Source organism: Mustelus asterias, chromosome 20 (assembly GCF_964213995.1).
Source record: "Mustelus asterias chromosome 20, sMusAst1.hap1.1, whole genome shotgun sequence".
In the NCBI taxonomy this organism is placed as follows: domain Eukaryota; kingdom Metazoa; phylum Chordata; class Chondrichthyes; order Carcharhiniformes; family Triakidae; genus Mustelus; species Mustelus asterias.
In genome coordinates this window covers 78,841,293-78,869,021 of record NC_135820.1, presented here as the reverse complement: position 1 = coordinate 78,869,021, position 27,729 = coordinate 78,841,293, and the positions used below count along the sequence as shown (strand labels likewise).

At 47.0% G+C, this 27,729-nt stretch overlaps 1 protein-coding gene across 2 annotated transcripts; it reads left to right on the top strand.

The window, feature by feature from the left end:
• The first annotated feature begins 2,487 nt into the window (after positions 1-2,487).
• On the top strand, positions 2,488-21,177 carry LOC144508663 (uncharacterized). 2 transcript variants are annotated; one of them, XM_078236900.1, is made up of 9 exons: positions 2,488-2,862; positions 7,165-7,224; positions 9,288-9,344; positions 10,933-11,001; positions 12,067-12,145; positions 13,061-13,139; positions 14,896-14,962; positions 17,398-17,546; positions 19,387-21,177. In XM_078236900.1, exons 1-9 carry the CDS (start codon positions 2,740-2,742, stop codon positions 20,849-20,851), a joined length of 2,148 nt encoding a protein of 715 aa, XP_078093026.1. In that variant the 5' UTR covers positions 2,488-2,739; the 3' UTR covers positions 20,852-21,177. The 2 variants fall into 2 exon arrangements, with proteins under 2 accessions (XP_078093026.1, XP_078093028.1); XM_078236902.1 differs by lacking the exon at positions 7,165-7,224 and having other exon boundaries at positions 2,521-2,862.
• Positions 21,178-27,729: the final 6,552 nt, after the last annotated feature.

Genomic DNA, 27,729 nt, shown 5'->3' with positions numbered 1-27,729 from the left:
AGAGGATCTACAGGCATTTAGAGATGCAAGGACTGATTAGGAACAGTCAGCATGGCTTTGTGAGTGGAAAATCATGTCTCACAAATTTAATTGAGTTTTTTGAAGGGGTAACGAAGAAGGTAGATGGGGGCAGTGCAGTTGATGTTGTCTGCATGGACTTTAGCAAGGCCTTTGACAAGGTACCGCATGGTAGGTTGTTGCATAAAAGTTAAATCTCATGGGATCCAGGGTGAGGTATCTAAATGGATACAAAATTGGCTTCTTGACAGAAGCCAGAGGGTGGTTGTAGAGAGTTGTTTTTCAAACTGGAGGCCTGTGACCAGCGGTGTGCCTCAGGGATCAGTGCTGGGCCCACTGTTATTTGTCATTTATATTAATGATTTGGATGAGAATATAAGGGGCATGGTTAGTAAGTTTGCAGATGACACCAAGATTGGTGGCATAGTGGACAGTGAAGAAAGTTATCTCCAATTGCAATGGGATCTTGATCAATTGGGCCAGTGGGCTGACGAATGGCAGATGGAGTTTAATTTAGACAAATGCGAGGTGATGCATTTTGATAGATTGAACCAGGGCAGGACTTACTCAGTTAATGGTAGGGTGTTGGAGAGAGTTACAGAACAAAGAGATCTAGGGATACATGTTCATAGCTCCTTGAAAGTGGAGGCACAGGTGGACAGAGTGGTGAAGAAGGCATTCGGCATGCTTGGTTTCATCGGTCAGAACATTGAATACAGGAGTTGGGACGTCCTGTTGAAGTTGTACAAGACATTGGTAAGGCCACACTTAGAATACTCTGTGCAATTCTGGTCACACTATTATAGAAAGGATATTATTAAACTAGAAAGAGTGCAGAAAAGATTTACTAGGATGCTACCGGGACTCTATGGTTTGAGTTATAAGGAGAGGCTGGATAGACTGGGACTTTTTTCTCTGGAGCATAGGAGGCTGAGGGGTGACCTTATAGAGGTCTATAAAATAATGAGGGGCATTGGCAAGATAGTCAATATCTTTTCCCAAAGGTAGGGGAGTCTAAAACTAGAGGGCATAGGTTTAAGGTGAGAGGGGAGAGATACAAAAGGGTCCAGAGGGGCAATTTTTTCACACAGAGGGTGGTGAGTGTCTGGAACAAGCTGCCAAAGGTAGTAGTAGAGGCGGGTACAATTTTATCTTTTAAAAAGCATTTAGATAGTTACATGGGTACGATGGGTATAGAGGGATATGGGCCAAATGGGGGCAATTGGGATTAGCTTAGGGTTTCTTTTTTAAAAAAGGGCGGCATGGACAAGTTGGGCCGAAGGGCCTGTTTCCTGTAAACCTCTATGTCTCTATGATTCAGAAGCAAGAACACTCCCAGCTGAGTCACACACTGTAGTCATGAGATTATAAAAAGATCCCACTGCATTAATCCCTCCTGCGTCACACCATCCTAACATGGAGCTGGTTCTATATTGACCTCCCTGCAGTTTGGCTTGGGTTAAAATGCTGGAACTGCAGCAACTCAGGAACACAGTAAGGAGTCTAACAACACCAGGTTAAAGTCCAACAGGTTTATTTGGTAGCAAATGCCATTAGCTTTTGGCAGCGCTCCGAAAGCTAGTGGCGTTTGCTACCAAATAAACCTGTTGGACTTTAACCTGGTGTTGTTAGACTCCTTACTGTGTTTACTCCAGTCCAACGCCGGCATCTCCACATCATGGCAACTCAGGAAGGCAGCTCACCATGTTCTCATCCATTGACTCCGTCTACCCTTCCTGCTGCCTCGGAAAAGCAGCCAGCATAATTAAGGACCCCATGCACCCCAGACATTCTCTCTTCCACCTTCTTCCGCCGGGAAAAAGATACAAAAGTCTGAGGTCACGTACCAACCGACTCAAGAACAGCTTCTTCCCTGCTGCTGTCAGACTTTTGAATGGACTTATCTCGCATTAAGTTGATCTTTCTCTACACGCTAGCTATGACTGTAACACTACATTCTGCACTCTCTCCTTTCCTTCTCTATGAACGGTATGCTTTGTCTGTATAGCGCGCAAGACACAATACTTTTCACTGTATGTTAATACATGTGACAATAATAAATCAAATCAAAAAGAGAGAGAGAGCAAGGACTGGGTGGTAACTGACTGCTGAATGTTTTTTAAAAAACAAATTTAATCAGAGCTGGAAATTCTGATATTTCCCTCCACCCCTGAAATGGAAGCAGGGCAGTTGTTGTTTTGTTTTATCACTGGGTTTATTGTGGCTGTAAAATCCCTAAGGCGAGTGAGTGACTCCAATGCAAAAATAACTCATCCACGTTGGCTATAGAAGGATTATTTGGTGGGGTGGCTGGTGGGGATGTGCAAGAGGTGACTGGCGCTTGTTAAATGCAACTGGTGTGTCACACCCCCACCTCCACCCCACAAAGTCACACCAATGTGTCCTCAAACACTGCCCTAATTTAGAGTATGTACAACAGGACCAAACGCTGAGCTAATTCTCCCCTCTGAACCGGAGGAAGCTTTACAGGAAGGAGGCACTGGACTGAAGGGAAATCGAAAGAGAAAGGATTTCGGGTTGATTTGGCTTCCTGTTTGAATGTTCTCTGTCTCTGAGCCTGGGCTGTAAAGTTTGTGTCCTCTCGGTGCTGTTAAACCTGAGCCAGTGCCCAGCGCTGCCCCAGCTGGACAAGTCCGAGGCTCGGTCCTGTGTGTGTCTCCGCTCTCCCCATTTGTCTGCGGGCTCTCTGCTCTCTGCAAGATGCTGGCAGGAGATTCGCAGTATGATTCCACTTGGGCAGAGAGCGAGGAGGAGACGGAGCCTGAGTCAACAGTAGCAGCAGCCCCCAGACCCAGGGAGAAGGGATTACAATTGAGGAATGCGGTAAGAGGGATGGATGGAGACCCTGGAATAGGGATGTGGGGGTTGTGTGGGAGGGGGTTATGTTCAGAACCCCCTCTCCCCCCCCCCCCCTTCCTCCTCCTGTGTGATAATCACCCCTACAGTTTCCATCACTAAGAGGGTGACATTCAAGCTTTGGGGCAGCCCCTGTGAATCTCACTGCAGCCTCCTGCCACTGATCCATACCCAGATTCTGAAGCTGGAGCTGTGCAAGGCTTTGTGTTTGCTGTCTGCAGTTTAACATGTTAGGCAGCAGGTGCCATATTTGTACAATGTTCCTCCTGAGCTAGGAAGCAAGCAGCAGTGGGGGGAGCTCTGAGGCTGTTGCACTGCACAGGGGGAGGAGGGTGGGTCCAGGATTTCCTACAAATCTCCTAAAAAGATCTCAGAGATATTTGCGATGGGTGTGAGTGAGTGAGTGAGTGAGGCGGGGGTCATGCCCGAATCTCCTCGACCGTCTGACCAATCCTGTACCCATCTATGCCCAGAATCGAGGGTGATTTGCTGCCACTCTGGTTCGCTGTGTTCTAAGATGGCTGATATTCCGATGCGCGGTCTGCGGACTCTGCCCGGGGGGGTGGAGGAACTACTTGGAGGTTTGTACACTCCCTCCGATGCCTCGATAAAGTCTCTCGATGTGTTCGGCGTCTTCCCCAGTAAATCATCTTCATTTTAGTTGGTCACAAGCCAGGCTCTCCCACAAGTCCACAGGTGTGTCTGGTCTTCAGGAACGCTTGAGTATATTGAATCATAGAATCCTTACCGTGCAGAAGAGGCCATTCAGCCCATCGAGTCTGCACCCACTCTCTGACAGACTATCTTACCCAGGCCCTCTGCCCCGCCCTATCCCTCTGACCCCACACATTTCCCATGGCTAATCCGCCTAACTGACACATCTTGGGGCATTAAGGGGAAAGCTAGCATGGCCAATCCACCCAACCTGCACAACCCCAAAGCATTTTCACCGTCTCCCTGGGAGTTTTTTTGTTTAAAGTTTATTTATTAGTGTCACAAGTAGGCTTACATTAACTCTGCAATGAAGTTACTGTGAAAATCCCCTAGTCGCCACACTCTGGTGCCTGTTTGGGTACACTAAGGGAGAATTTAGCACGGCCAATGCTCCTAACCCACACATCTTTCGGACTGTGGGAGGAAACCAGAGCACCCGGAGGAAACCCGCGCAGACACGGGGAGAACGTGCAGACTCCACACAGACAGTGACCCAAGCCAGGAATTGAACCCAGGTCCTTGGCACTGTGAGGCAGCAGTGCTAACCACTGTGCCACCGTGCCGCCCCTTGTTGGAACTCAGTTTAAAAGCTTCCCCAATTTCAGGTTCTTAAATGGACTGTGCCTAACGTACACGAATAATGGCTAAAATGAGTTGAAACCCAGGAAGGTTAGGGTGTGAGTTTGGTGCTTTTTCTGGGTTTCGATTGTTAATGCTGATTCCCACCCATTTTCATTTTGATAAAATTCACAGGAAGTTTGGGCAGAAGCTGACATTGGCGGGATGGGTACGATTTGTAGATCTAAAATCTGGGTGACACCCAGGGAGGAAATTCCAGGTTTAAAAATTTAATAAGGATTTCTGCAGGAAATTTGAGTTTAACTTGATATATTTATTAATATTTAAATCAATGCAGATAGGTTTTTAAAAATTGCCAATGCTGCCCCCAATAAAAAACTCCCCAAACATTTTATAAACCAGGTTTGATGATGACACTCAAGTTAAATGAATTGGCAGGTGGTGACTGATTCGGACTTTATAATACAAAACGCAAAGTGCTTCACATTGATTGTGGACTTGGTATAAATGTTTCTTAAAAAAACACTTTATTCCAAATGGAATTCTGTAATGAACTCTGCACTCTTACCGATAAAAGGTTAAAGTCTCTATAGAGCAACCAGCTTATTTTTGATGAGGTAAGTGAAGAGGGAGACCATTCAGCACACACCCCTCCCTCCTGTAACCCTAATCCTGTTACATGGGAACAGGAGGAGGTCATTCAGCCCCTCGAGTCTGTTCCATGCTAACAGAGATTGTTCCCATTGGTGGAAGGGTGGGGAACCAGGTGACACAGATTGAGGTGAATGGCAAAAAAAAACCCAAAAGCTTCATGAGGAATAACTTCCTTTTTCTGCGGCAAGTGATTAGATTTGGAATCCACCGCGTGTGTGATGGAGGCAGACTAATTGGGCCTGCCTTAGGCAGCGGAAAGAGCAGGCTTGTTGAGCTACAGGAAATCCAGTTGGATGGACGCTGGTTAAATTGTTCTTGCAGTGAACCAGAGCAAACTTGAAATGTCTCCAATGCTGAAACCAGTTTTATGATTCCAACAGGAGCAGGCCATTCAGCCCATGAACCTGTTATGTAGAAATAGGAGTAGCATCAATTCAAAAATATATATATATAGACTTTGGGATGTGGGCATCACTAGTAAGTCTGGCATTTATTGGGCATGTCTAGGTTGGTGAGGAGGTAATGGGCCACCTTCTTGAATTGTTGTTGGTGGTTTGTTGGAACTGATTGTTTCACTGAGGTAGTTAGGAGTTGCCGGTGTTGCTGTGGGGCAGGAGTACGTATAATTGCAGACTGGGTAAGAATAGCAGCTTTCCTTCTCTGAGCCTGACTAATCTACCAACTTCACTATTACTAATGATCAACCTTTACTCCAGACATTTTTTTAAAACTGCATTTCAATTCTCAATCTGCCATTATGTTCTTATGTTCTTATGATGCAAAACAAACCCACCTTCAGGTCCCTGGATTTTGTTGGCATCTTTCTGTCTACGAGAAACGACGGACACTCTGCAATCCATTCCAGATGTCTTCATGTGACACACCTTTGCTGATGCTTGAAGAGACCATTCCCTGAGAGGCACGTTCTGCCCCAAGTGCTGTACGTGAAGCGACCCATTCAATAAACACTTGGAGAGGAGATATTTGCAGAGTTATCGGAAAGGAGCAGGGGTAGTGGGACTCATTGTGCTGGCTGTCTGAAAGAACCAGACACAATGGACCTAATGATCTCTTCTGCTCTGTATTAATGTTCAGTTTGGTAGCAAAAGAACTGAGGTCTTGTCTGAAAGCAAAATACTGCGGATGCCGGAATCTGAAACAAAAACAGAAAATGCTGGAAAATCTCAGCAGGTCTGACGGCATTATGGAGTGAGGATAGAGCCAACGTTTCGAGTCTGGATAAGCCTCTGACGAAGGGTCATCCAGACTTGAAACATTGGCTCTATTCTCTCTTCACAGATGCTATCAGACATGCTGAGATTTTCCAGCGTTTTCTGCTGTTGAGGTCTTGTGTAGTTGTGTCAAGTGCACCGACTGCTTCTGAAACTCTTTTTAAAAAAGATTAAGTATGTTTTTACAATCGCTTGGAATGTTGCAGATGTTACATGGTCAACCTTCAATGCTCTGTGTAAGTGTTGGTAAGGAATTCTACTTTCTCCTACTTGCACCAGGTTGTTAGCAGAGAGCTCCCCATGTCCATCACTGTTAGAATTGTAACTGATTCTAAACTATTTGGTCCTGTGTAACATCCAGGCAAGTCATCTTTACAACATTCACTCTCAGGCTCTGGGTTTCATCCTCTAGGTTTTGGTACATTCTTTATCAAAACATTGATGGTGAATTTCCTTGGGGTTTGTCTGTACAAACTAGGATTTCCTCTTAAGTTACAACAGCAAAGCAAGAGAAACTGTAAGGAATTTCACCCTGGGCACTGTTAACTCTGCTACATTTGATTTTCTGTTATTTATCAAAGCACTTGTTCGACAAACAAAATTTAAAAATAATTGTTTAACCATTAAGCACCCACTCAGAGGGTGGTGAGTCTCTGGAACAAGCTGCCAGAGGTAGTAGTAGAGATGGGTACAAGTTTGTCTTTTAAAAAGCATTTAGACAGTTACATGGGCAAGATGGATATAGGGAGATATGGGCCAAATGCGGGTAATTGGGACCAGCTTAGTGGTTTTTAAAAAAAAGGGCGGCATGGACAAGTTGGGCCAAAGGGGCTGTTTCCATGCTGTAAACCTCCATGAGTCTATAACTCCTGTTGTATCCTCTATTTTGTTCAACTTAGTCCCACAGCAGGAGATAATGTAAGGGAACCTCCTGGAGACAGCTCTGAAGTTACTGCTTGTCTTTGTGACTTGTACTTTTCACCGGTTTGTGAATAGGGAGAATAGATTTTGGCACTAAGCTTGTAGCTCTGTTCATTCCTACTGGGCTGGATGGCTGTCTCTTACCGTCTCTCAATTTACTGTCCTTCAGATTTATTTTCTGCAGTGGTTGTGGGGCCTAATCCTCTACATTTTTTCGAAGTGGATCCAGGTGAGATGTTCTCTTTATCTTTTCTTTTGAAGGACAAGCGGACTGGAACAGAATCGTTAGATATTCACAATTCTCAGTCACTACCTACATCTTCGGATTGTGGGTATGGCCATGAGTTACATTTCTATCACCCCCTTTCATAATTTTAGAGCATCTCAAAGTACTTCACAGACATTGAAGCACTTTTTGAAGCGTAGTCACTTGTTGCAATTTGGGAAATGTGGCAGCCAATCTGCACACAGCAAGATCCCACAAACAATACACAAATCTTGAAGGATATGTTCTTTTAGTGATGTTGATTGCCAGATTAATATTGACACGGATACTGGGGATAATCCCACAGCCCTTCTTCAGAACAGTGGCATCATATCTTTTATGCGCACCTGAGTGGGGCTGTGTCTTGTCTGCTGAGAAAGGCAGCACCTCTCACTGTGCAGCACCCCCTCAGTACTGCACTGGAGAGTTAGGCCAGCTTATGGACTTGAATCTCTGGAGTGGGACGACTTCTGACTAAGAGTACCTCCTCAGCCAAGCCTGCAAGCTAAGGAGAATTGGTGTGTAGGCTCAGACATGAAGGGCAGCGGTTGGATTGAGGTACCAGAGTCCATCCAGTTCAATCAAACCCAGGAAGACAGGAGATTGAAAAGAGACTTGTGATTTGAGCCTCAACGATTTACAATTGACTTCAGCGAGGGGGCTGAGTGCAAGTTTGCCGATGATACCAAGCTGAGTGGCAAAGTGTGAGGCAGGTGCAGAAATTGCTGAGGGGAAAAGACGGGTTAAAGCGAGCCGGCAAGGCGGTGGAAAATGGCATACAGTGTGGTGAAGTGTGAAATCATCCATTTTGGTGTAACAAAGATTCACTGGATAGACTCCTGGGATGAAAGGATTGTCCTGAGGGGAGGGGTTGAGTCGAATGAGTCTGTATTCTCTGGAGTTAAGATGAATGAGAGGTGATCTTATTGAAACAAAGAAGATTCTCCAAGGGCTCAGCAGGGTAGCTGTTTAGAGGCTTGTGTTCTCTGGCTGGAGAGGCCTGTACAAGGATCATAGTCTCCAGCTAATGGGTTGACCAGTTAAGGACTGGATGAAGAGAAACCTCTTTATTCAGAGGGTTACAAATCTTTGAAATTCTCCATCCTTTAGACTTGCGGGTGGTCAGTTTTTGAATATATTCAAGACTGAGCGATACATTTTCGGCTACTAAAGGAATCAAGGAAAATAAGAAAGAATTGAGGAGCTCAGGATGTTGTACAGAGTGAAGTATTTCTGTAGTATATTCACAATTATAATGTGGGAAAACAGGCAGCTAACTTCCCACAAACAGGGTTATGATATTAACCAGATAATCTTTCTGTGATGTTAACAGGGGGCTAAATGTTGAATCATTGAACGGTTACAGCACAAAAGGAGGCCATTTGACCCGTCATGTCTATGCTAGCTCTCTATTAGAGCAGCCCAACTCATCCCACTCCCCTGCCTTTTTCCCATAGCCCTGCAAATTTCTTCTGTTTATATATTTATCAAATTCCTTTTTGAAAGTTACAATTGATCCTCCCTCCACCACACACTTGGGCAGCACATTCCCAATCCTAACCACTCGCTGTGCCCTGTCACCATCTTTTGCCTACCTCAACTTGGTGTCCTTTGATTCTCCCCATCTACCCTGTCCAGACCCCTCATCATTTTGAACTCTCATATCAAATCTCCCCTCAACCGTCTCATCTCCAAGGAGACCAAGCCCAGCCTTCCCAATGTACCGACGTATCTGAAGCGACATTGGTCAGGACATGAAGCAGAATCCCTCGCTCCTCATTATAATGTAATGGGATGTCTACCTGAGGGGGGAGAAAGGGCTTTGGTTTAAAACTAATCCAAAAGATGGCGCCTCCAATAGCGCAGCACAGTTTGCAGGTGGAGTGGCGGTAGGTATTTGATAAATATGTGTACAACTCATTTTACCCACACGTGGTTGAGTCCCTACCACTGTCGTCAAGACTGAAGCTCATCAGAAATTTCTGTTCAAAAACAGTGGACCAAAGTATCTTTGTCTTACTTTACAGAAGAATCGTCAGGAGACGGAGCTTAGACCTGCAGAGAGGAGGAACCATCCAAAATGTGTAGGTATCTCACTCGTGTTAGAACATAGAACAGTACAGCACAGTACAGGCCCTTCGATGTTGTGCCGAGCTTTATCTGAAACCAAGATCAAGCTATCCCACTCCCTATCATTCTGGTGTGCTCCATGTGCCTATCCAATAACCGCTTGAAAGTTCCTAAAGTGTCCGACTCCACTATCACAGCAGGCAGTCCATTCCACACCCCAATCACTCTCTGAGTAAAGAACCTACCTCGTACGTCCCTCCTATATCTCCCACCACGAACCTTATAGCTATGCCCCCTAGTAACAGCTACATCCACCGGAGGAAATAGTCTCTGATCTGTGAGGTAGTTGTGGGTATGTGTATGTCTTTCCTAAAATCATTCATGGGATATGGGGTGTTGCCGGCTAAACCATTTATTTGCCCATCCATTGCCCCTGAGTCGCCTCCTCTAACCGCTGCAGTGCATGTAGTTTAGGTACTGTTGTGTATCTGCTGCTGGGGTGTATCCAAAGAACTGACTCCACAGAGAGACATCGGGGAACACAGAGATTGTATTTCAGATCTCACTTGCTCCACTCTCCAACTCCTCCTGCTCCCCTAGGGCGGTCCCTGGGAAGAACTCCAAGGGTCACATGACCCACTCCCTTAAAGGGCAATGCACCCAACATACATAACAGCTACACCCGCAGTGCTGTTAGGGAGGGAGTTCCAGGATTTTGACCCAGTGACAGTGAAGGAGCAGCGATGTATTTCCAAGTAAGCATGGTGAGTGACTTGGAGGGGAACTCCCAGGTGGTGGTGTTCCCATGCGTCTGCTGCCCTTGCCCTTCTCAGTGTTAGAAGTCACAGGTTTAACATTTGACTCATGTCTGTATATGGAGCTAAAACCTGACAATGGAAATAATTCTGGTTTCAAAGAAGCAGAAACATCTGAAAGGATGAGAAAATTAGGTGTCAGAAACTTTATTTAGCCTCTCCCTTACTGCCTAGTCTCAAAATACAGGTTTTCCAGGACTAGGGGTCATAGTTTGAGGATAAGGGGTAAATCTTATTGTACTGTACTGTAGTAATCTGTGATTCTGTGTGGGATTAGGTGGGCAGGTGAGGGCATTTCTTGCTTCAGTGCAGACTTGATGGGCTGAAGGGCCTCTCCTGCACTGTAGTAACCTGTGACTCTGTGAACTGAGGTGAGGAGAAATTTCTTCACCCAGAGGGTGGTGAATGTGTGGAATTCACTCCCACAGAATGTAGTTGAGGCCAAAAATTGTGTGATTTCAAGAAGAAATTAAATATAGCTCTTGGGGCTAAAGGGATCGAGGGATATGGGGGAGAAGGAGGGGATCAGGATATTGAATTTGATGATCAGCCATGATCAAAATGAATGACGGAGCAGGCTTGAAGGGCCGAATGGCCTCCTCCTGCTTCTAGTTTCTATGTTTGTATGTCACCTTTTCCAGGGTTGGCTTCTCCTCTTGGGCTGATGTTTCATTCCAGATTGAGGCCTGAATGTGGCCTGTTGCTTCGTTCCAAGGCTCCTGCTAAATCTATTTGAGCAGCAGATGTGTGGTGGAAGTGGTAAATTGTGAGTGTTTGCTCATTTCAGGACATGCCATCTCGATCTCGAAACTGGAGAGCAGCAAAGGACCTCCAACGCTACCGGCACGGTTACCCTGTGAGTATGAGAGAGAGCAACAGATAGCTGTCTCTGGCAGTTTGGACCAATAGTTGTTTCTTTGCCTCGGATTCAGGTTTGAGCTGGTTAGCAAGGCTGACACTCCCTTGCAGCACCGAGGGAGTGCCACCCTTCAGCTAACAGGCCAAGGCTTGATCTTGTTTTATTTTACTTAGAATTTACAGCACAGAGACAGGCCATTTGGCCCAACTGGGCTATGCCGGTGTATATACTCCAGGTTTTCACTAGCTTAGGATAACGTGTGGATGACAAGCCCTCATGCAGCATTCCTGCCCTTGCTGACTCCATTGCAGGCATCGGCAGTTCAAACCCTTGCTCGGGTCCCATTGAAATCCATTGGCTCTTTTCCCTTCTCACAAAATTCAGTCAATCACAGCCATTCACAATATCAGTGTCAGAAGCTTTGTCCCTTAATGATGTGTGAATAAACACAGAGGCAGTGAAAAAAAACTTCAAAGAAACAGCACATTGTTACAAGATAATAGAGATGTCCATCAAGCTTTCTATCCCTACTACATTTGCTTGCTGAAATCTAAATTGCATTACCGTTCTTGGAACTCAGCCGGGAATTCATAATGAAGCCATCTGTTCAGCCTGCTTTTGTTAAAACAGTTGCCAGATGGTGTCATTATGACTGAGTGGCTGACTCCAAGAGTGATCTTGTGATAATCTGCTTTTTCTTTGAGACAGATCTGTAGGGTTAGAAAATTTCCCAGCTTGACCTTATGACCTCCGCCACACAAATCCAGTCCCTTAACTCTTTCTCTCCAATGTCACTGCCAGATCTGCTGAGTGTTTCTAGCCTTTTCTGTTTCTAATTAGCATATCCATCAATCATTTTCTCCTCCGTGTGTTTCTCCAACTTCCCTTTTCATGCATCTCTGCTAATTTCCTCTTTGTGGTGGCGAGCTCCACATTCTCAGCAGTCTGTTTGTGAGGATGTTTCTCCTGAATTCCCCATTGGGGTTGTAAATGATTACATGGGCAGCTTCAATGTTAAAGCCAGCTGTTTCCCCACATTGATCAGGCTCCTATTCCCAACAGGATTTGGATGATAAAGTAAGGAATCACGACAACACCAACTTCAAGTTCTACATGAACGAAAAGCCCTCTCAGCCAGACGGTAAGAACTTGCCAGCTGATTCTTTTTATTCACTGCCGTTGGGAGACCTCCCCAGCTACAATACAAACAGGGATCATGGACCCTTTTCAGTTCACCTGAGTGGGCAGATGGGACCTCCATTTAATGAGTCACCTGAAAGATGACACCTCTAACAGTGCAGCACACCCTCAACACTGCACTGGAAGGTGTCAACCTCAAATCTGTGCTTAAACTGAACAGGGCGGCACGGTGGTTAGCACTGCTGCCTCACAGCGCCAGAGACCCAGGTTCAATTTCCATCTGGGGTCACTGTTTGTATGGTGTTTGCACATTCTCCCTGTGTGGGTTTCCTCCGGGTGCTCCGGTTTCCTCCCACAGTCCAAAGATGTGCAGTTTAGGTGGATTGGCCATGCTGAATTGTCCCTTAGTGTCAGGGGGATTAGCTAGGATAAATACATGAGGTTATGGGGATAGGTGGGTGGGATTGTGATCGGTACAGACTCGATAAGCCAAATGGCCTCCTTCTGCACTGTGGGATTCTATGATTCTAGGATGTGACCCCAGAGCAGGTCGTGACCCCAGCGTGTTAGGCACTGAGTCAAGCTAAAGCCTCAACGGCCATTTCCATTTCACATCAAATTGATGTCCTTCTGTAGACTTTCAATGTTGTCCCCAGTGGATACGGGATGTCAGACTAATCTCACTGAGGATCTTTGCAGCTAATAAGGAGATTTCTAACACCAGCATGAGTTACATTTTGACTTGTATCCAGAGGTGTAAGAAATGGAAGGGATTACATTACCCAACCTGATATCTGCCCACATACAGTCCAACTGAACCTGTTAGACATTTCAAACCGTTTGGATGCTACTTTGGTTTCTTTTTAGCTCCCAGGTACCCATTGGTGGATTAATTTTGATGTCTTTCCTCATCTAGAGTGGACAATAGAGGAAATGATTACGAATTGGAGAGGAAAATATGACCAATTGGAGCGGAACCATTCATACATCCAATGGTATTCCTTTTTTCTACTTTGGAGCATTTGACTGGTTTATTAAGGGTTAAAGGGGTTAAAGGTCAGGTGAGGTGTTCAGTTTTTTTCTCAATTACACTTTCTTAAAAACAAATGTTTCTAAGGATTCAGCAGATAGAACGCGTGACCTGTTTCAGCACCAACGAGACCTCCCTGTCCTGTATTGTTACAAGGTCGCACTCGGTTAATAGAGTGTTTAAGCAAATACTTTGTAAATCGGGGCACTGAAGACAAAAAAAAGGAAGTTGTGCTAAATTTTACAGACCAATGATTAAGTCTCCCATGGAGTATTGTTTACAATTCTGGTCACCAGTCTTTAGAAAGAGTGTCAAGGCCTTGGGGCAGGTATAGTGGAGGTTTACCCAGATTCGATCATGTCTGAGCGATTTCAGTTATGTGGAGAGAATAGTGACAGGGATGTTCTCCTTCGGGCAGAGGGGCTTACAGAGAGACTAAAAGATGTCTCGGCACAGTGGTTACCAGTGACAGCGCCAGGGACCCAAGTTCGATTCCTGGCTTGGGTCACTGTCTGTGTAGAGTTTGCACATTCTCCCCGTGTCTGCATGGGTTTCCTCCCACTGTCCAAAGATGTGCAGTTTAGGTGGATTGGTCATGCTAAATTGCCCCTTAGTGTCAGGGGGACTAGCTCGGGTAAATGCATGGGGTTATGGGGATAGGGCCTGGATGGGATTGTGGTCGGTGCAGACTCAATGGGCCGAATGGCCTCCTTCTGCACTGTAGGGGATTTTATGTGTTCAGCCTATGAGGAGAAACGCTTGTGCAGCAGGTGAGGAACCAGAGGTCACGGGAAAAGGCTGCAATGAAAGATTAAACTGGATAGCTCTATCCAAGAACCAGAACAGACTGAATGAGCTGAATGGTTCTTCTCTGCTTGAAGACTCTATGATCTACAGGATGACCTGAAATGAAAACCATGACGGACCCCACCCTCACCACCATCACTCTGATGGAGTACATCATCGAACCTTCATATTGCCATTATCAGAGACGTACATTGATAAATATGTTTATTATTCATTGTTAGGGTGTGAGCTGCCTAGGCTAACATTTATTATCCAAACCTGTTTGCACCTTCAGAAAGTGGTGGTGAGTTTCTTGAACCCGCTGCACTCCCTGTGGTGTAGGTAGACCCATAGTGCTGTTAGGGAGGGAGTTCCAGTGACAGTGAAGGAATGGCGCTATATTTCCAAGTCAGGATGGTGAGTGACTTTGAGGGGAACTTCCAGGTGGTGATGTTCCCATGTATCAGCTGCCCGTGTCCTTCTAGATGGTACAGGTTCCAGGTTTTGAAGGTGCTGTCGATGCTTGTAGATGGAACACACTGCAGCCATTGCGCATCAGTGGTGGGGAAATGAATGGTTAAGATGGTGGATGGGATGGCAATCAGGTGGGCTGTTTTGTCCTGGATGGTGTTGAACTTGTGTGTTGTTGGAGCCGCACTCATCCAGGGAAGTGGAGAGTATTCCACCGCACTCCTGACTTGTGCTTTGCAAATGGTGGACAGGCTTTGGGGAGTCAGCAGATGAGTTACTCTGCAGAATTCCCAGCCTCTGACCTGCTCTTGTAGACACTGTATTTATGTGGCTCGTCCAGTCCAGTTTCTCGTCAATGGTGACCCACCCCTCACCCCAGAATGTTGAATATTTTCTGAATCACGAAGTTTTCCAGGCAATTTTGGAGCTGTCCTCATTTCTAACCATTTGGCTTGTGGTTTTAGGCTGTTTCCATTGCGTGAGCCTGGAATGAATTGGTATGCCAAGGAACTCACAAAACGAGAAATTGAGGTATGTATCGGGGGGAGGAATTGCTCAGTGTGCCGCTGTCCGTCTGACTCAGAAACTAAATATTCCTGATCTTTAGAAAGACAGTTCTAACAATCCAAGCCTACAGCACAAAAAGAAGCAATTTGGCCAATTGTGCCATTGAAAGAAATATTCAATTAATCCCGTTATCCTTGCTCTCTCCCCCCTAGCTCCGTAAATCTTTCATTTTTCAAGTATTTTTCTAATTCTCTTTTGAAAGTTCTTATTGAATCTGCTTCCACCAACCTTCCACCCAGCCCATTTCAGATCATCCAAACCTGGGACATATAAGAAATTCACTTCATTTCCCCCTAGTACCACAAACAATAGAATGGCAAAGATAAAAGCAAAACACGGGGAGAAGAGGAACGTAGGACTTTGGAGCAACACCTGATGAGATAATACCCAATGTGCTTCTTTAAAGTTTATTTAAGAGTGTCACAAGTAGACTTACGTTAACACTGCAATGAAGTTACAGTGAAAATCTCCGAGTCGCCACACACTGGCGCTTGTTTGGGTGCACTGAGATTGTGGTTTCAATTCCACTTTCCTGATATGATGGGGGTGCGCGGGAGGGGAGATGGGGTGTGTGGGTGTGGGAGAGGGGATGGGATGGGAGGGGTGGGGTGGGGTGGGATGTGTGTGTGGCAGACAGGATAGTGGAGTTCAGACCACAACCAGATCGACCGTGGTCTTATTGAATGGCGGAGCAGGCTCGAGGGGCTGAACGGCCTCCTCCTGTTCCTACATCCCATGTTGCCCGCTCTTTTGTTTACTTGCCATGGAACATGTAGAAAACTGAAAAGGTCACAGGTTCCAAAAGTTAATTAGTATTTGATGAGATGGGATCCATTGGTGTTGTATTTTCTGAAACTTTACATTCTGCATACAGACAGGGGTGGCACAGTGGTTAGCACTGCTGCCTCAAACGCCAGGGACCCGGGTTCAATTCCGGCCTCGGGTCACTGTCTGTGTGGAGTTTGCACATTCTCCCCGTGTCTGCGTGGGTTTCCTCTGGGTTCTCCGGTTTCCTCTCACAGTTCAGAGATGTGCGGGTTAGGTTGATTGGCCATGCTAAACTGACCCGAGTGTCAGGGGATGTGTAGGTTAGAGGGATTAGCGGGGTAAAATGTGTGGGGTTGTGTGATAGGGCCTGGGGTGGGATTGTTGTTGGTACAGACTCAATGGACCAGATGGCCTCCTTCTGCACTGTAGGGATTCTATGTCTATGATTAAAAAAGACTTTCTTTAAGGAAATGCCAGGGTGAAAGCCACTTTGTGAAAGTCACATTGTGAGCTGTCTGGATCTTCAGCGTAACTACATGGATCCTGAATGGATAGAGTCCAACTCTGGCTAACATTTCTTGAGAAAATGAGCGACTCCACATTGCTCTGTGTCATACTCTGTGTCACCACGGACCAAATTTAGCATTTAGACAGTTACATGGGTATGATGGGTATAGAGGGATATGGGCCAAACGTGGGCAATTGGGACCAGCTTAGTGGTAAAAACTGGGCGGCATAGACAAGTTGGGCCGAAGGGCCTGTTTCCATGCTGTAAACCTCTATGACTGTAAATTGTGTTTTTATTATTCATTCACGGGATTTTAGCATCATTGGCAAGGCCAGCACTCACTGCCCACAGGTCTGTTTTAATATTCCCCATCCAGGATGATATTTGCTAATTCTGCTCAGATGGGGAATTGAACCAAGATCTTTACTGATCGATCTAGCTTGTGTTGACACAGAGTCACTTAGCCTCTCAGCAATTGGTCATTGCCTCGAGTCCTGATGGTGCCTTAGCCAATGAAAAATACATGATGAGTTGAGACAAGGAGTTGCTTTTAATTAATTTGTGGGATGTGGGCATCACTGACAATGCAACCAAATCCTTCAGAAGATGGTGGAGAGCTGCCTTCCTGAACCACCGCGATCCATGTGGTGTAGGGACACCCACAGTACTCTTAGGGAAGGAGTTCTAGGATTTTGACCCAGCAACAGTGTAGGAATGGCCGATATGTTTCCGAGTCAGGATGGTATGTGGCCTGGAGGGGAACCGGCAGGTAGGTGGAGTTCCCGTGTACCTGCTGCTCTTGGCCTGTGTTTGAAAGGTGCTGTCGAAAGTTGCATTGCTGCGGTGCATCTTGTAAATAGTACACATGACTGCCACTGTGTGTCAGTGGTGGAGGGAGTGAATGTTTAAGGTGTGAATGGGGGGGTCAATCAAGAAGGCTGCTTTGTCCTGGATGATGGATGGTTTGAGTGTTGTTGGGGCTGTCCGCACCCAGGCAAGGGGGGAACATTACAATGTTCAGTCTCTCTCACCTGTTATTTCCTGAGATGCTGAAATGGATTGTTTTCTTTTAAAAATCAACTACTTTTTATTCACAATGCATTAACTATTTCACTATCAACAGTTATTCAAAGAATCTAGTGTTGCTAAAAGGAGGCTGATTGAAGCTTACAAAATGATGTTGGATTTTTATGGCATTAAACTGGTAAATGTGAAAACTGGAGCAGTGAAACGAGCCAATCACTGGAAACAGCGATTCAGCAACCTCAACCTGTGAGTGTAATCAGAGTTTTGTATTTATATAGCACCTATCAGGATCGCAGTGCCAAAGAGCTTCATAGATAATCAAGTTCTTTATATAGTGCTGTAGTCTCTGTGTTTAAATGTCGGAAATGCCCCAGCTGATTTACACACTGTAACATCCCACATTAACATTACCAGAAAAGAGCAGATCACAGCACACCCTCCGCACTGCCTTCTCCTCCGACAGGGTGGCACGCCCTCTGTACTGCCTCCTCCTCCGACAGGGTGGCACTCCCTCCGCACTGCCTTCTCCTCCAGCAGGGTGGCACTCCCTCCGTACTGCCTCCTCCGACAGGGTGGCACTCCCTCCGCACTGCCTTCTCCTCCAGCAGGGTGGCACTCCCTCCGTACTGCCTCCTCCCACAGGGTGGCACTCCCTCCGTACTGCCTCCTCCCACAGGGTGGCACTCCCTCCGCACTGCCTCCTCCGACAGGGTGGCACGCCCTCTGTACTGCCTCCTCCTCCGACAGGGTGGCACTCCCTCCGCACTGCCTTCTCCTCCAGCAGGGTGGCACTCCCTCCGTACTGCCTCCTCCGACAGGGTGGCACTCCCTCCGCACTGCCTTCTCCTCCAGCAGGGTGGCACTCCCTCCGTACTGCCTCCTCCCACAGGGTGGCACTCCCTCCGTACTGCCTCCTCCCACAGGGTGGCACTCCCTCCGCACTGCCTCCTCCGACAGGGTGGCACGCCCTCTGTACTGCCTCCTCCTCCGACAGGGTGGCACTCCCTCCGCACTGCCTTCTCCTCCAGCAGGGTGGCACTCCCTCCGTACTGCCTCCTCCGACAGGGTGGCACTCCCTCCGCACTGCCTTCTCCTCCAGCAGGGTGGCACTCCCTCCGTACTGCCTCCTCCCACAGGGTGGCACTCCCTCCGCACTGCCTCCTCCGACAGGGTGGCACTCCCTCCGCACTGCCTCCTCCGACAGGGTGGCACTCCCTCCGCACTGCCTCCTCCGACAGGGTGGCACTCCCTCCGTACTGCCTCCTCCGACAGGGTGGCGCTCCCTCCGCACTGCCTCCTCCGACAGGGTGACACTCTCTCTGTACTGCCTCCTCCTCCGACAGGGTGGCACTCCCTCCGTACTGCCTCCTCCTCCGACAGGGTGGCACTCCCTCCGCACTGCCTCCTCCTCCGACAGGGTGGCACTCCCTCCGTACTGCCTTCTCCTCCGACAGGGTGGCACTCCCTCCGTACTGCCTCCTCCGACAGGGTGGCACTCCCTCCGCACTGCCTCCTCCTCCGACAGGGTGGCACTCCCTCCGCACTGCCTCCTCCTCCAGCAGGGTGACACTCTCTCTGTACTACCTTCTCCTCCAGCAAGGAGATACTCCCTTGGTACTGCCTCCTCCGACAGGGTGGCATTCCCTCAGTTCTGCTCTTGTTTATATTTCCAAGTCAGTGCTTAAGAATCTGAAGCCACAAGGTTCGGACCCTGAGCCGAGAATGTTGCCAACTCCTGCTAGCAACAACAACTTGCAGTTATATAGCACCTCTGACACAGTTAAACATCCAAATACACTTCACAGGAGCGTCATCAGGTAAACTGTGACACTGAAGCCAAGTGGAGATATTAGGGAAGAATGATTTGGGGAGAGAGTGGTGTGAGGCAGAGAGGATTAGGAAGGGAGCTCCATTTCTTCAAAGCTGAACTTTTAAAACATGTCCCCTAACCTCTGCTGACTTCCGGGGGTCTGTCCCTTCACTTGGATCAGCAGTGGGGCCAGGATGCTGTCCTCGTGATTGAGGTCGCTGGTGTTACAGGACTTTATTGTTGACTTGCTGATTTTACTTTTTGTTCCCATTTCAGACGCATGCACAATAATCTCCGCATCACTCGGATATTGAAGTGCCTTGGAGAGATGGGCTTTGAACATTACCAGCCGCCATTGGTGAAGTTTTTTCTGACAGAAACTCTGATCCATAACCAGTTGCCCAGTGTTAGAGAGAGTGTCCTGGACTATTTCCTTTACACCATTAGAAACAAATTTGAGAGAAGAAAGTTGATAGTCTTTGCACAGATGCACTATAAACCATCTTCAGAGTTTGTCTGGGGTCCCCCCAAGGGGATGGAAAGCCGAGTCAGCCATCTCCTTAAAGTACTACAGAAGGAAGGGGAGGAAACAGTGACTGAGGATTCATCCGATGAAGACACATTGGCTAAAGATGAAGAAAGTAATAGTTTGCCGCCAGAGACAGACGAAGGAAGCAGCTCAAAACAGAGACGCCTGACGGATCAAAGCTCCTCCGACTCGAGGGAGAAGAGCACAAACTGTGTGAAAGACACGAAGGAAGGATCTGAGGATCATACGGAAACTCAAAAGCCGGATGAATCCACAAGTCAGGAGGAGGACAGTGACAGAGCAAAGAGTGACCCTGATGAGAAATTTCCAGTCCCAGAAAATAACCAAAAAGGAAATATTGAAAAACAAGCCGAATGTGCAGGAGGGGACGTCACAGAAAGCGCTATCCCAGGAGACATCATCAGGGGAGACGTTGGCACGGAAGGCGTTGGCACGGAAGGCGTTGGCACGGAAGGTGTTGTCATGGAAAGCCAAAACATGGAGGAACTGGTGCAAGTACCAAACTGCCCAACCAAACATGAGGAAATTGAAGCTGACCTGAAGATACAAGAAGATACAAGTGAAGGTACCCATGGAGAAGGAAAGGAATCAAAGGAAGAATTGCTGTCTTCAGGAGAAGCCGAACCGTTGACCAATGAAGATCAGCCTGTAACCGAAGGGAAAGCTGTGAATAAAACAACAGAAGAAGCTGATGAGTTGCAACGTGGCATCACTGAAGCAGCTAATCCAGCAATGGAAGAAAGTAATACTGGGGAACCAGCAACGAGAGAGCCCAATGAAATGGTTCAACCACAGCCACTCGCCACAAGGGAAGATAAACAGGCAACAGGAGAAAGTACAACTGGGAATATAACAAAGGAAGATCTGGACGAGGTTGCTGCGTCAGAACTAGTTGCCACAGAAAAGAATAAATCTGCGAAAGAAGAAGGAAAAATCAGGGTTATGGAAATAGAACAGAGTAACGAGTCAACGGAACCGGAAGTTCAGGAAGGGCAAAGTAAACCTGATTCCGAAAGGAAGGTTCCGAGTCCTGCTGGAGATGAAAGTGAGCGTGTGGAAGAAATGGAAACTCAAGAGGTGGGAGTGGGATATCCAATGAAAGATCCTGAGGGAAAAGGTGTTGAAATGGAGACAGAAGCTAATAAGCTCGGCGGGGAGGGAGAAGACATGCAAATGGAAGATGGACAATAAATACCTCAATATTAGCAGCGCGGCCACAGCTTATTGGTTCAATATCTTGCTATGTTGTGAAGCGTTAGGAAACTACTTTGAGCAGGAGCTCCAAGTGTGGCATCAACAGCAGCGTCCCAGACAGCTGGCTACACTTCTCCAAACGTCTGGGGGCCAGGAGAGCAAATTACCTCATGTAACTACCATGGACCTTCTAATGCCAAGTACTAAATGGTATTAAAGGCTAGCGGCTGGTGTGCATGTGTATATATAATACTCGACTTTTTAAATAAAGCTCTGATGGCTGATGAAGTTAAATAATAAATATTTTGTGCCACATTCCAGCCCTCTTTACCCAGTCTCTATGCAGCATTACTGATAGGAGCCGAGAATCATTTTATTGTCTTTGTGGTTCTTGCCCACCTCTCCTGAGGCTGGGTTCTGGGGATGAAGGTGGAATGAGGAACAGGATCCCAGCTCATCTCCGCGACCTTGTTCATCATGATATTGAAACACTGCCTTTAATTTAGTTAAAGCATCCCACAAGAGCGTCACACTGCCACACCTGAGATGTTCAGACAGGGTGACCAGAAGCACATTCTGTGGCAGGTTTTAAGGAGTGTCTCTAAGGAGTAGAGAGGTTCAGGGAGGGGATTGCAGAGCTTGGGGCCCAGGAAGCTGGAAATAGGACAGGTATCATTAATCTAAGCAGCCGCTCTCCATGAGGATGAGGTGGGGAGCTATTCTACAGACCATGTCCTGCAACTTGACGCAGCTCCAGCAATATTCTGGTGCACAGCAACCAGGATCAGGAATGCTGGATGTTTGGGAAGAGTGTCCCACTGGCTGCTGTAATGAGCCAGTGAGGTGTCTGTCTAATTAGAGGAAATGAAACTTCTTGAAACTGTGTAGACTTCGGCTAGGATTATCCACTCCTGTTTTGGTCAGGTGGGTATAGTGACGGAGCGGAATCTCTTGTGATGTAAATACGTGACACAGTGGTTAGCACTGCTGCCTCAGCGCCAAGGGCCTGAGTTCAATTCCGGCCTTCGGTGACTGGGGAGTTTGCATTCTTAGGGCAACACAGTCTTGTAATGGTTAGCACTGCTGCCTCAGCGCCAGGGACCCAGGTTCAATTCCAGCCTTGGGTGACTGGAGTTTGCATGTTCTCCCCGTGTCTGCGTGGGTTTCCTCCGGGTGCTCCTGTTTCCTCCTACACTCCAAAGATATGCAGGTTAGGTTAATTAGCTGTGCTAAATTGACCCTTAGTGTCAGAGGGGACTAGCAGGGTAAAGTAAAGTTTAAATATTAATTACAAATAAGGCTTACATTAACCCTGCAATGAAGTTACTGTGAAATTCCCCTATTCGTGGGGTTAAGGGAATAGGGTCTGGGTGGGACTGTTGTCGGTGCCGACTAGATGGGCTGAATGGCCTCCTTATGCACTGTAGGGACTCCATGATTCTATGGTTGTCCCCTCCCTCTGTAAGGGACATAGCACACTTCCTAACACTGAACATAGGGGGCATCATTTGAATACATTATCATCTCTTATCAGGCCTCAACGCCTGAATCACACCCCCCACCACCACACCCCTGCTCACTCCCCCTCCTCAAAACACCCACCCTCCATCCCGGCCAAGCACTCATCCTCCACCCTGGCCAGGAGAACCCACCAGCTGTACGAATGTCCATTCACATTGGCGCGAGGGTAGAACACTGAAACCCGGCTCCCATGGTGTCCACCTGGTGTCCCCAAGGCGCTCAGGTGAATGGACCACTTGGGAAGAGGGTTAGACAGAGGCACTGCCTGAGCACTGCTGGCAGTGAGTGGTGAACATTTGTAAGCTGGCCAGGCTCCTGATCTTTGAGGGACTCGGTTGCTGGAGGGGCAGGGCAGGGTGGGCACTGCCAGCATTGTGTTGTGGGACCTCCCCCGTTTTGTTTTTCTGACAAAGTCCCAAACGACACGGTGGGGAAAGCAGCCGGACGCCTCAACACCCCTATTACTGCCCACTAACATCATGTCCGAGTATCGGTTCTGCTGGCTGGGTTCCTCGTATATTATAGAACCGATGCCCCCTGAACCACGAATAAAGAAAGTCTGATCCAACCTGTGCTGAGAATGAAGGGCTAAATCTTATTGAGAAAAGGAGAATGTGTTCACAACGCTGGCAGTCGGTGGTTACTCTGAATGAGCGTGGCAGAGGCATGGGAAATCTGAATCCTCTATGATAATACCAGACTCATTCTGATACCTGATTCCATCCTGAAAACTGTCACTGAAACTGCTTCAATTATTCATGCTTAAGATCTGAGCGTCACTGGCACAACTGATATTTATCGCCACTCGGAAGGCACTGGCGCTTTGCCTTCCTTCGTGAACTACCACATTCTGGGGAGTGGGGAGTGTAGGTGCTACATTCTGGGGGGCAGGGGGTGAAGGTGCTACATTCTGGGGGCGGGGGGTGAGGGTGCTACATTCTGGGGGTGGGGGTGGGGGAGTGAGAGTGCTACATTCTGGGGGGTGAGGGGTGTAGGTGCTACATTCTGGGGGGCGTGAGTGAGAGTGCTACATTCTGGGGGTGGAGGAGTGAGAGTGCTACATTCTGGGGGGCGGGGAGTGTAGGTGCTACATTCTGGGGGGCGTGAGTGAGAGTGCTACATTCTGGGGGTGGAGGAGTGAGAGTGCTACATGCTGGGGGTGGGGGGTGTAGGTGCTACATTCTGGGGGGGCGGGGGGTGAGGGTGCTACATTCTGGGGGGGCGGGGGGTGAGGGTGCTACATTCTGGGGATGGAGGAGTGAGAGTGCTACATTCTGGGGGAGTGAGAGTGCTACATTCTGGGGTGTGGGGGGTGAGGGTGCTACATTCTGGGGGGCGGGGAGTGTAGGTGCTACATTCTGGGGGGCGGGGAGTGTAGGTGCTACATTCTGGGGGGTGGGGGTGAGGGTGCTACATTCTGGGGGCGGGGCGTGAGGGTGCTACATTCTGGGGGTGGGGGAGTGAGAGTGCTACATTCTGGGGGTGGGGGGTGTAGGTGCTACATTCTGGGGGGTGGGGGGTGAGGGTGCTACATTCTGGGGGGTGAGGGTGCTACATTCTGGGGGGATGAGGGTGCTACATTCTGGGGGTGGGGGTGTAGGTGCTACATTCTGGGGGGCGGGAGGGTGAAGGTGCTACATTCTGGGGGGGCGAACGGTGACAGTGTTCCCCTAATTCAGAAGGCGATGTGTATAATTAAAAGTTCTGCATCGAGTGCTCACAGACCAAGTGGTGCTCTCCAAAGGTGTTAGGCCAGAAAGTGTCACCTCGAGCACTGCACTTGTAGAGTGTGACATAAACAGACGGTTTTCTTTTTATAACAAAACCTGTTCAGCTTATCCACAGATAAACGAGCTCTATCAATTATCCAATGATTAAATGAGAATAAATCTAAAGTAGGAAAATATACCAATGAGGAGCAAGTGATTGCAACCAATTAGAATCCGTACAGTGCAGGAGAAGGCCATTCAGCCCATCCAGCCTGCACCAACAACATTTCCACCCAGCCCCAATCCCCATGTCCCCACGCATTTACCCCACTAATCCCCCTAACCTACACATCTTGGGAGACTAAGGGGCAATTTAACATGGCCAATCAACCTAACCCACAGATCTTTGGAGTGTGGGAGGAAACCAGAACACCCAGAGGAGACTCATACAGACACAGGGAAAACATGCAGACTCTGCACCGACAGTCACCCAAGGTCGGAATCGAACTTGGGTCCCAGGCGCTGTGAGGCAGCAGTGCTAACCACTGTGGCACCGTGCCGCCCCATTGAGTTGCATAAACCACTCTCAGTAACATTGTTAATGAAATGGGGTCAGTTGTGAGAGATGATCGAGTGGTGTGGAGTCCATTTGGGTGGAGATAAAAATGCCAAGAGAAAGAGGACATTATTAGGAGTTGTGTATAAGCCCCCAAACAGTCTGCACACTATAGGAAAGAGTATAAATCGGCTATAATAGGAGCATGTAAAAAGAATAGAGCAATAATTATGGGTGACTTTAATCTTCATATTGATTGAGTTAATCAAGTTGGAATGGGTAGCTACAATAATGAATTCATAGCGTGCCTTTGGGATAGTTTCCTAGAGCAATATGTCAATTCCCAGCTTGGGTCACTGTCTGTGTGGAGTTTGCACACTCTCCCCGTGTCTGCGTGGGTTTCCTCCGGGTGCTCCGGGTTCCTCCCACAGTCCAGAGATGTGCGGGTTAGGTGGATTGGCCATGCTAAATTGCCACTTAGTGTCAGGGGGGCTCTGGGAATAGGGGCTGGGTGGAATTATGGTCAGTGCAGACTTGGTGGGCCAAATGGCCTCCTTCTGCACTATAGGTATTCTATGATTCTATGAAGTAGCGATCATAATATGATAGAATTTAATATTCAGTTTGATAGTTGAGAAACTTGAATCAGAAACAGCTGTGTTTAACTTAAAGGGAATTACAATGAAATGAGGATAGAATTAGTTAAAGTAGACTGGGTGGATAATTATCAGGAAAGACGGTGAGTGTGCAGTGGGAGACTAATTCATGACTCTCAGCAAAAATATATCCCAGGAAGAAGGAAAAATATTTAAGAGAGGAATAAACCAACCATTTGATTTGATTTATTGTTGTCACGTGTATTAACATACAGTGAAAAGTATTGTTTCTTGCACGCTATACAGCCAAAGCATACTATTCATAGAGAAGGAAACGAGAGAGTGCAGGATGTAGCGTTACAGTCATAGCTAGGGTGCAGAGAAAGATCAACTTTAATGCAAGGTAGGTCCATTCAAAAGTCTGATAGCAGCAGGGAAGAAGCTGCTCTCGAGTCGGTTGGCACGTGACCTCAGGCTTTTGTATCTTTTTCCTGATGGAAGAAGGTGGAAGAGAGAATGTCCGGGGTGTGTGGGGTCCTTAATTATGCGGGCTGCTTTGCCGAGGCAATGGATGGGAGGCTGGTTTGCGTGATGGATTGGGCTACATTCACGACCTTTTGGAGTTCCTTGCTGTCTTGGGCAGAGCAGGAGCCACACCAAGCTGTGATGCAACCAGAAAGAGTGCTTTCTGTGGTGCATCTGTAAAAGTTGGTGAGAGTCGTAGCTGACATGCCAAATTTCCTTAGTCTTCTAAGAAATAGAGGCGTTGTGGGCTTTCTTAACTAAAGTGTCGGCATGGGGGGAGCAGGACAGGTTGTTGGTGATCTGGACACCTAAAAACTTGAAGCTCTCGGCCCTTTCTTCTTCATCGCCGTTGATGTAGACAGGAGCATGTTCTCCTTTACGCTTCCTGAAGCCGATGACAATCTCCTTCATTTTGTTGACAAACCATGGCTAACCAACGAAGTTAAAGGGAGTATTAAGTTGAAAGAAAAAAGCACATCATGAAGAAAATGTCCGTGATAGTCCCGACGACTGGGATAAATTCAGAATCCAGTAAAGGAGAACTAAAATGATAATAAAGAGAGAAAACATAAACTACGAGGGCAAACTAGCGAGGAATATTAAAAACTGACAATAAGAGCTTCTTTAAATATATAAAAGGAAGAGAGAGGTCAAAATGCACACAGGCCCCTTAGAAAATGAATCTGGGGAGATAGTTATGGGGAACAAAGAAATGGCAGAGGAGTTAAACAGATATTTTGCATCAGTCTTTACAGTGAGGGATACTTCCAACATCCCATTAACACTAAAGAATACGGGGGAGGAATTAAGTACCATCACCATCACCAGGGATGTAGTATTAGACAAACTAATGGGGCTAAAGGCAGATAAGTTCCCTGGCCCTGATGGCTTGTATCCTAAAAGTAGTAACTACAGAGATAGTTGGTGCTTTGGTTTCAATTTTCCAAAAATCTTTGGATTCTGGAGAAGTATTGGAGGGTGGGAAAACTGCCAATGTGACAGCCCTATTCAGAATGGAGGGGGGGGGGGGGGGGGAGAGACAAAAAGCAGATAACCACAGATCAATTAACCTAACACCTGTTGTTGGGAAAAAGTTGGAATCATTATTAAGGATGATAGCAGCAAATTTAGAAAGTCATAATCTAATCAAGCATAGTCAGCATGGCTTGATGAAAGGGAAATCATGTATTATGGTTTGTAAATTTCTAGCTGTTAGGCCGCCAAGTCGATATGGTCCCAACATTATAAGTGTAAAAAATAGACTCCAAGCTGCTTTAGTCACATTGATCCTAATTTCTATATTTAAACTTTAATCTTCTCAGAACTAGAAATTACCTCCAAAATATAAACGTTAACTATGAACTAGATGCTCAGAATCCACCATTCAATGAGATTGTAGCTGATTTTTAAAAAAAATCATTCATGGGATGTGGGCATCGCTGGCTGAGCCAGCATTTATTGCTGACCTCTGGGGGCAGTTAAGAGTCAACAGTGGGCCTGGAGTCACATGTAGGCCAGACCAGGTAAGGCTGGTGAATTTCCTTCCCTAAAGGACATTAGTAAACCAGATGGGTTTTTATGACAATCAACCATGGTCATCATCAGACTCCTAATTCCAGATTTTTATTGAACTCAAATTTCAACATCTGCCATGATGAGACTCGAACCCAGGTCTCCAGAGCCTTACCCAGGATTTCGGGATTACTAGCCCAGTGACAATACCAATATGCCACCATTTCCCCATATCTGTGGTTAACTTAAAGAGTTGAAGGCAGTATCATACTTAAAGAAAAAACATATAATTGGATAAAGATGGCAGGTCAGAAGACCAACAAAATATAAAGAACAGCAAAGAATGACAAAAAGATGAATGAGCAGGGTAAAATTAGAATACAAGAGAAAGGTAGCTAGATGGATAGTAAGAGTTTCCCTGGATATTAAACAAGGAAATAGTTAACAAAGTGAGCT

Coding starts and splice junctions, on each gene's coding strand:
- LOC144508663 (XM_078236900.1), top strand. CDS start 2,740: ATGCTGGCAGGAGATTCGCAGTATGATTCCACTTGGGCAGAGAGCGAG. Junction 7,225..9,287: donor TTTTTTCGAAGTGGATCCAG/GTGAGATGTTCT, acceptor CTTACTTTACAG/AAGAATCGTCAGGAGACGGA. Junction 9,345..10,932: donor GGAGGAACCATCCAAAATGT/GTAGGTATCTCA, acceptor TGCTCATTTCAG/GACATGCCATCTCGATCTCG.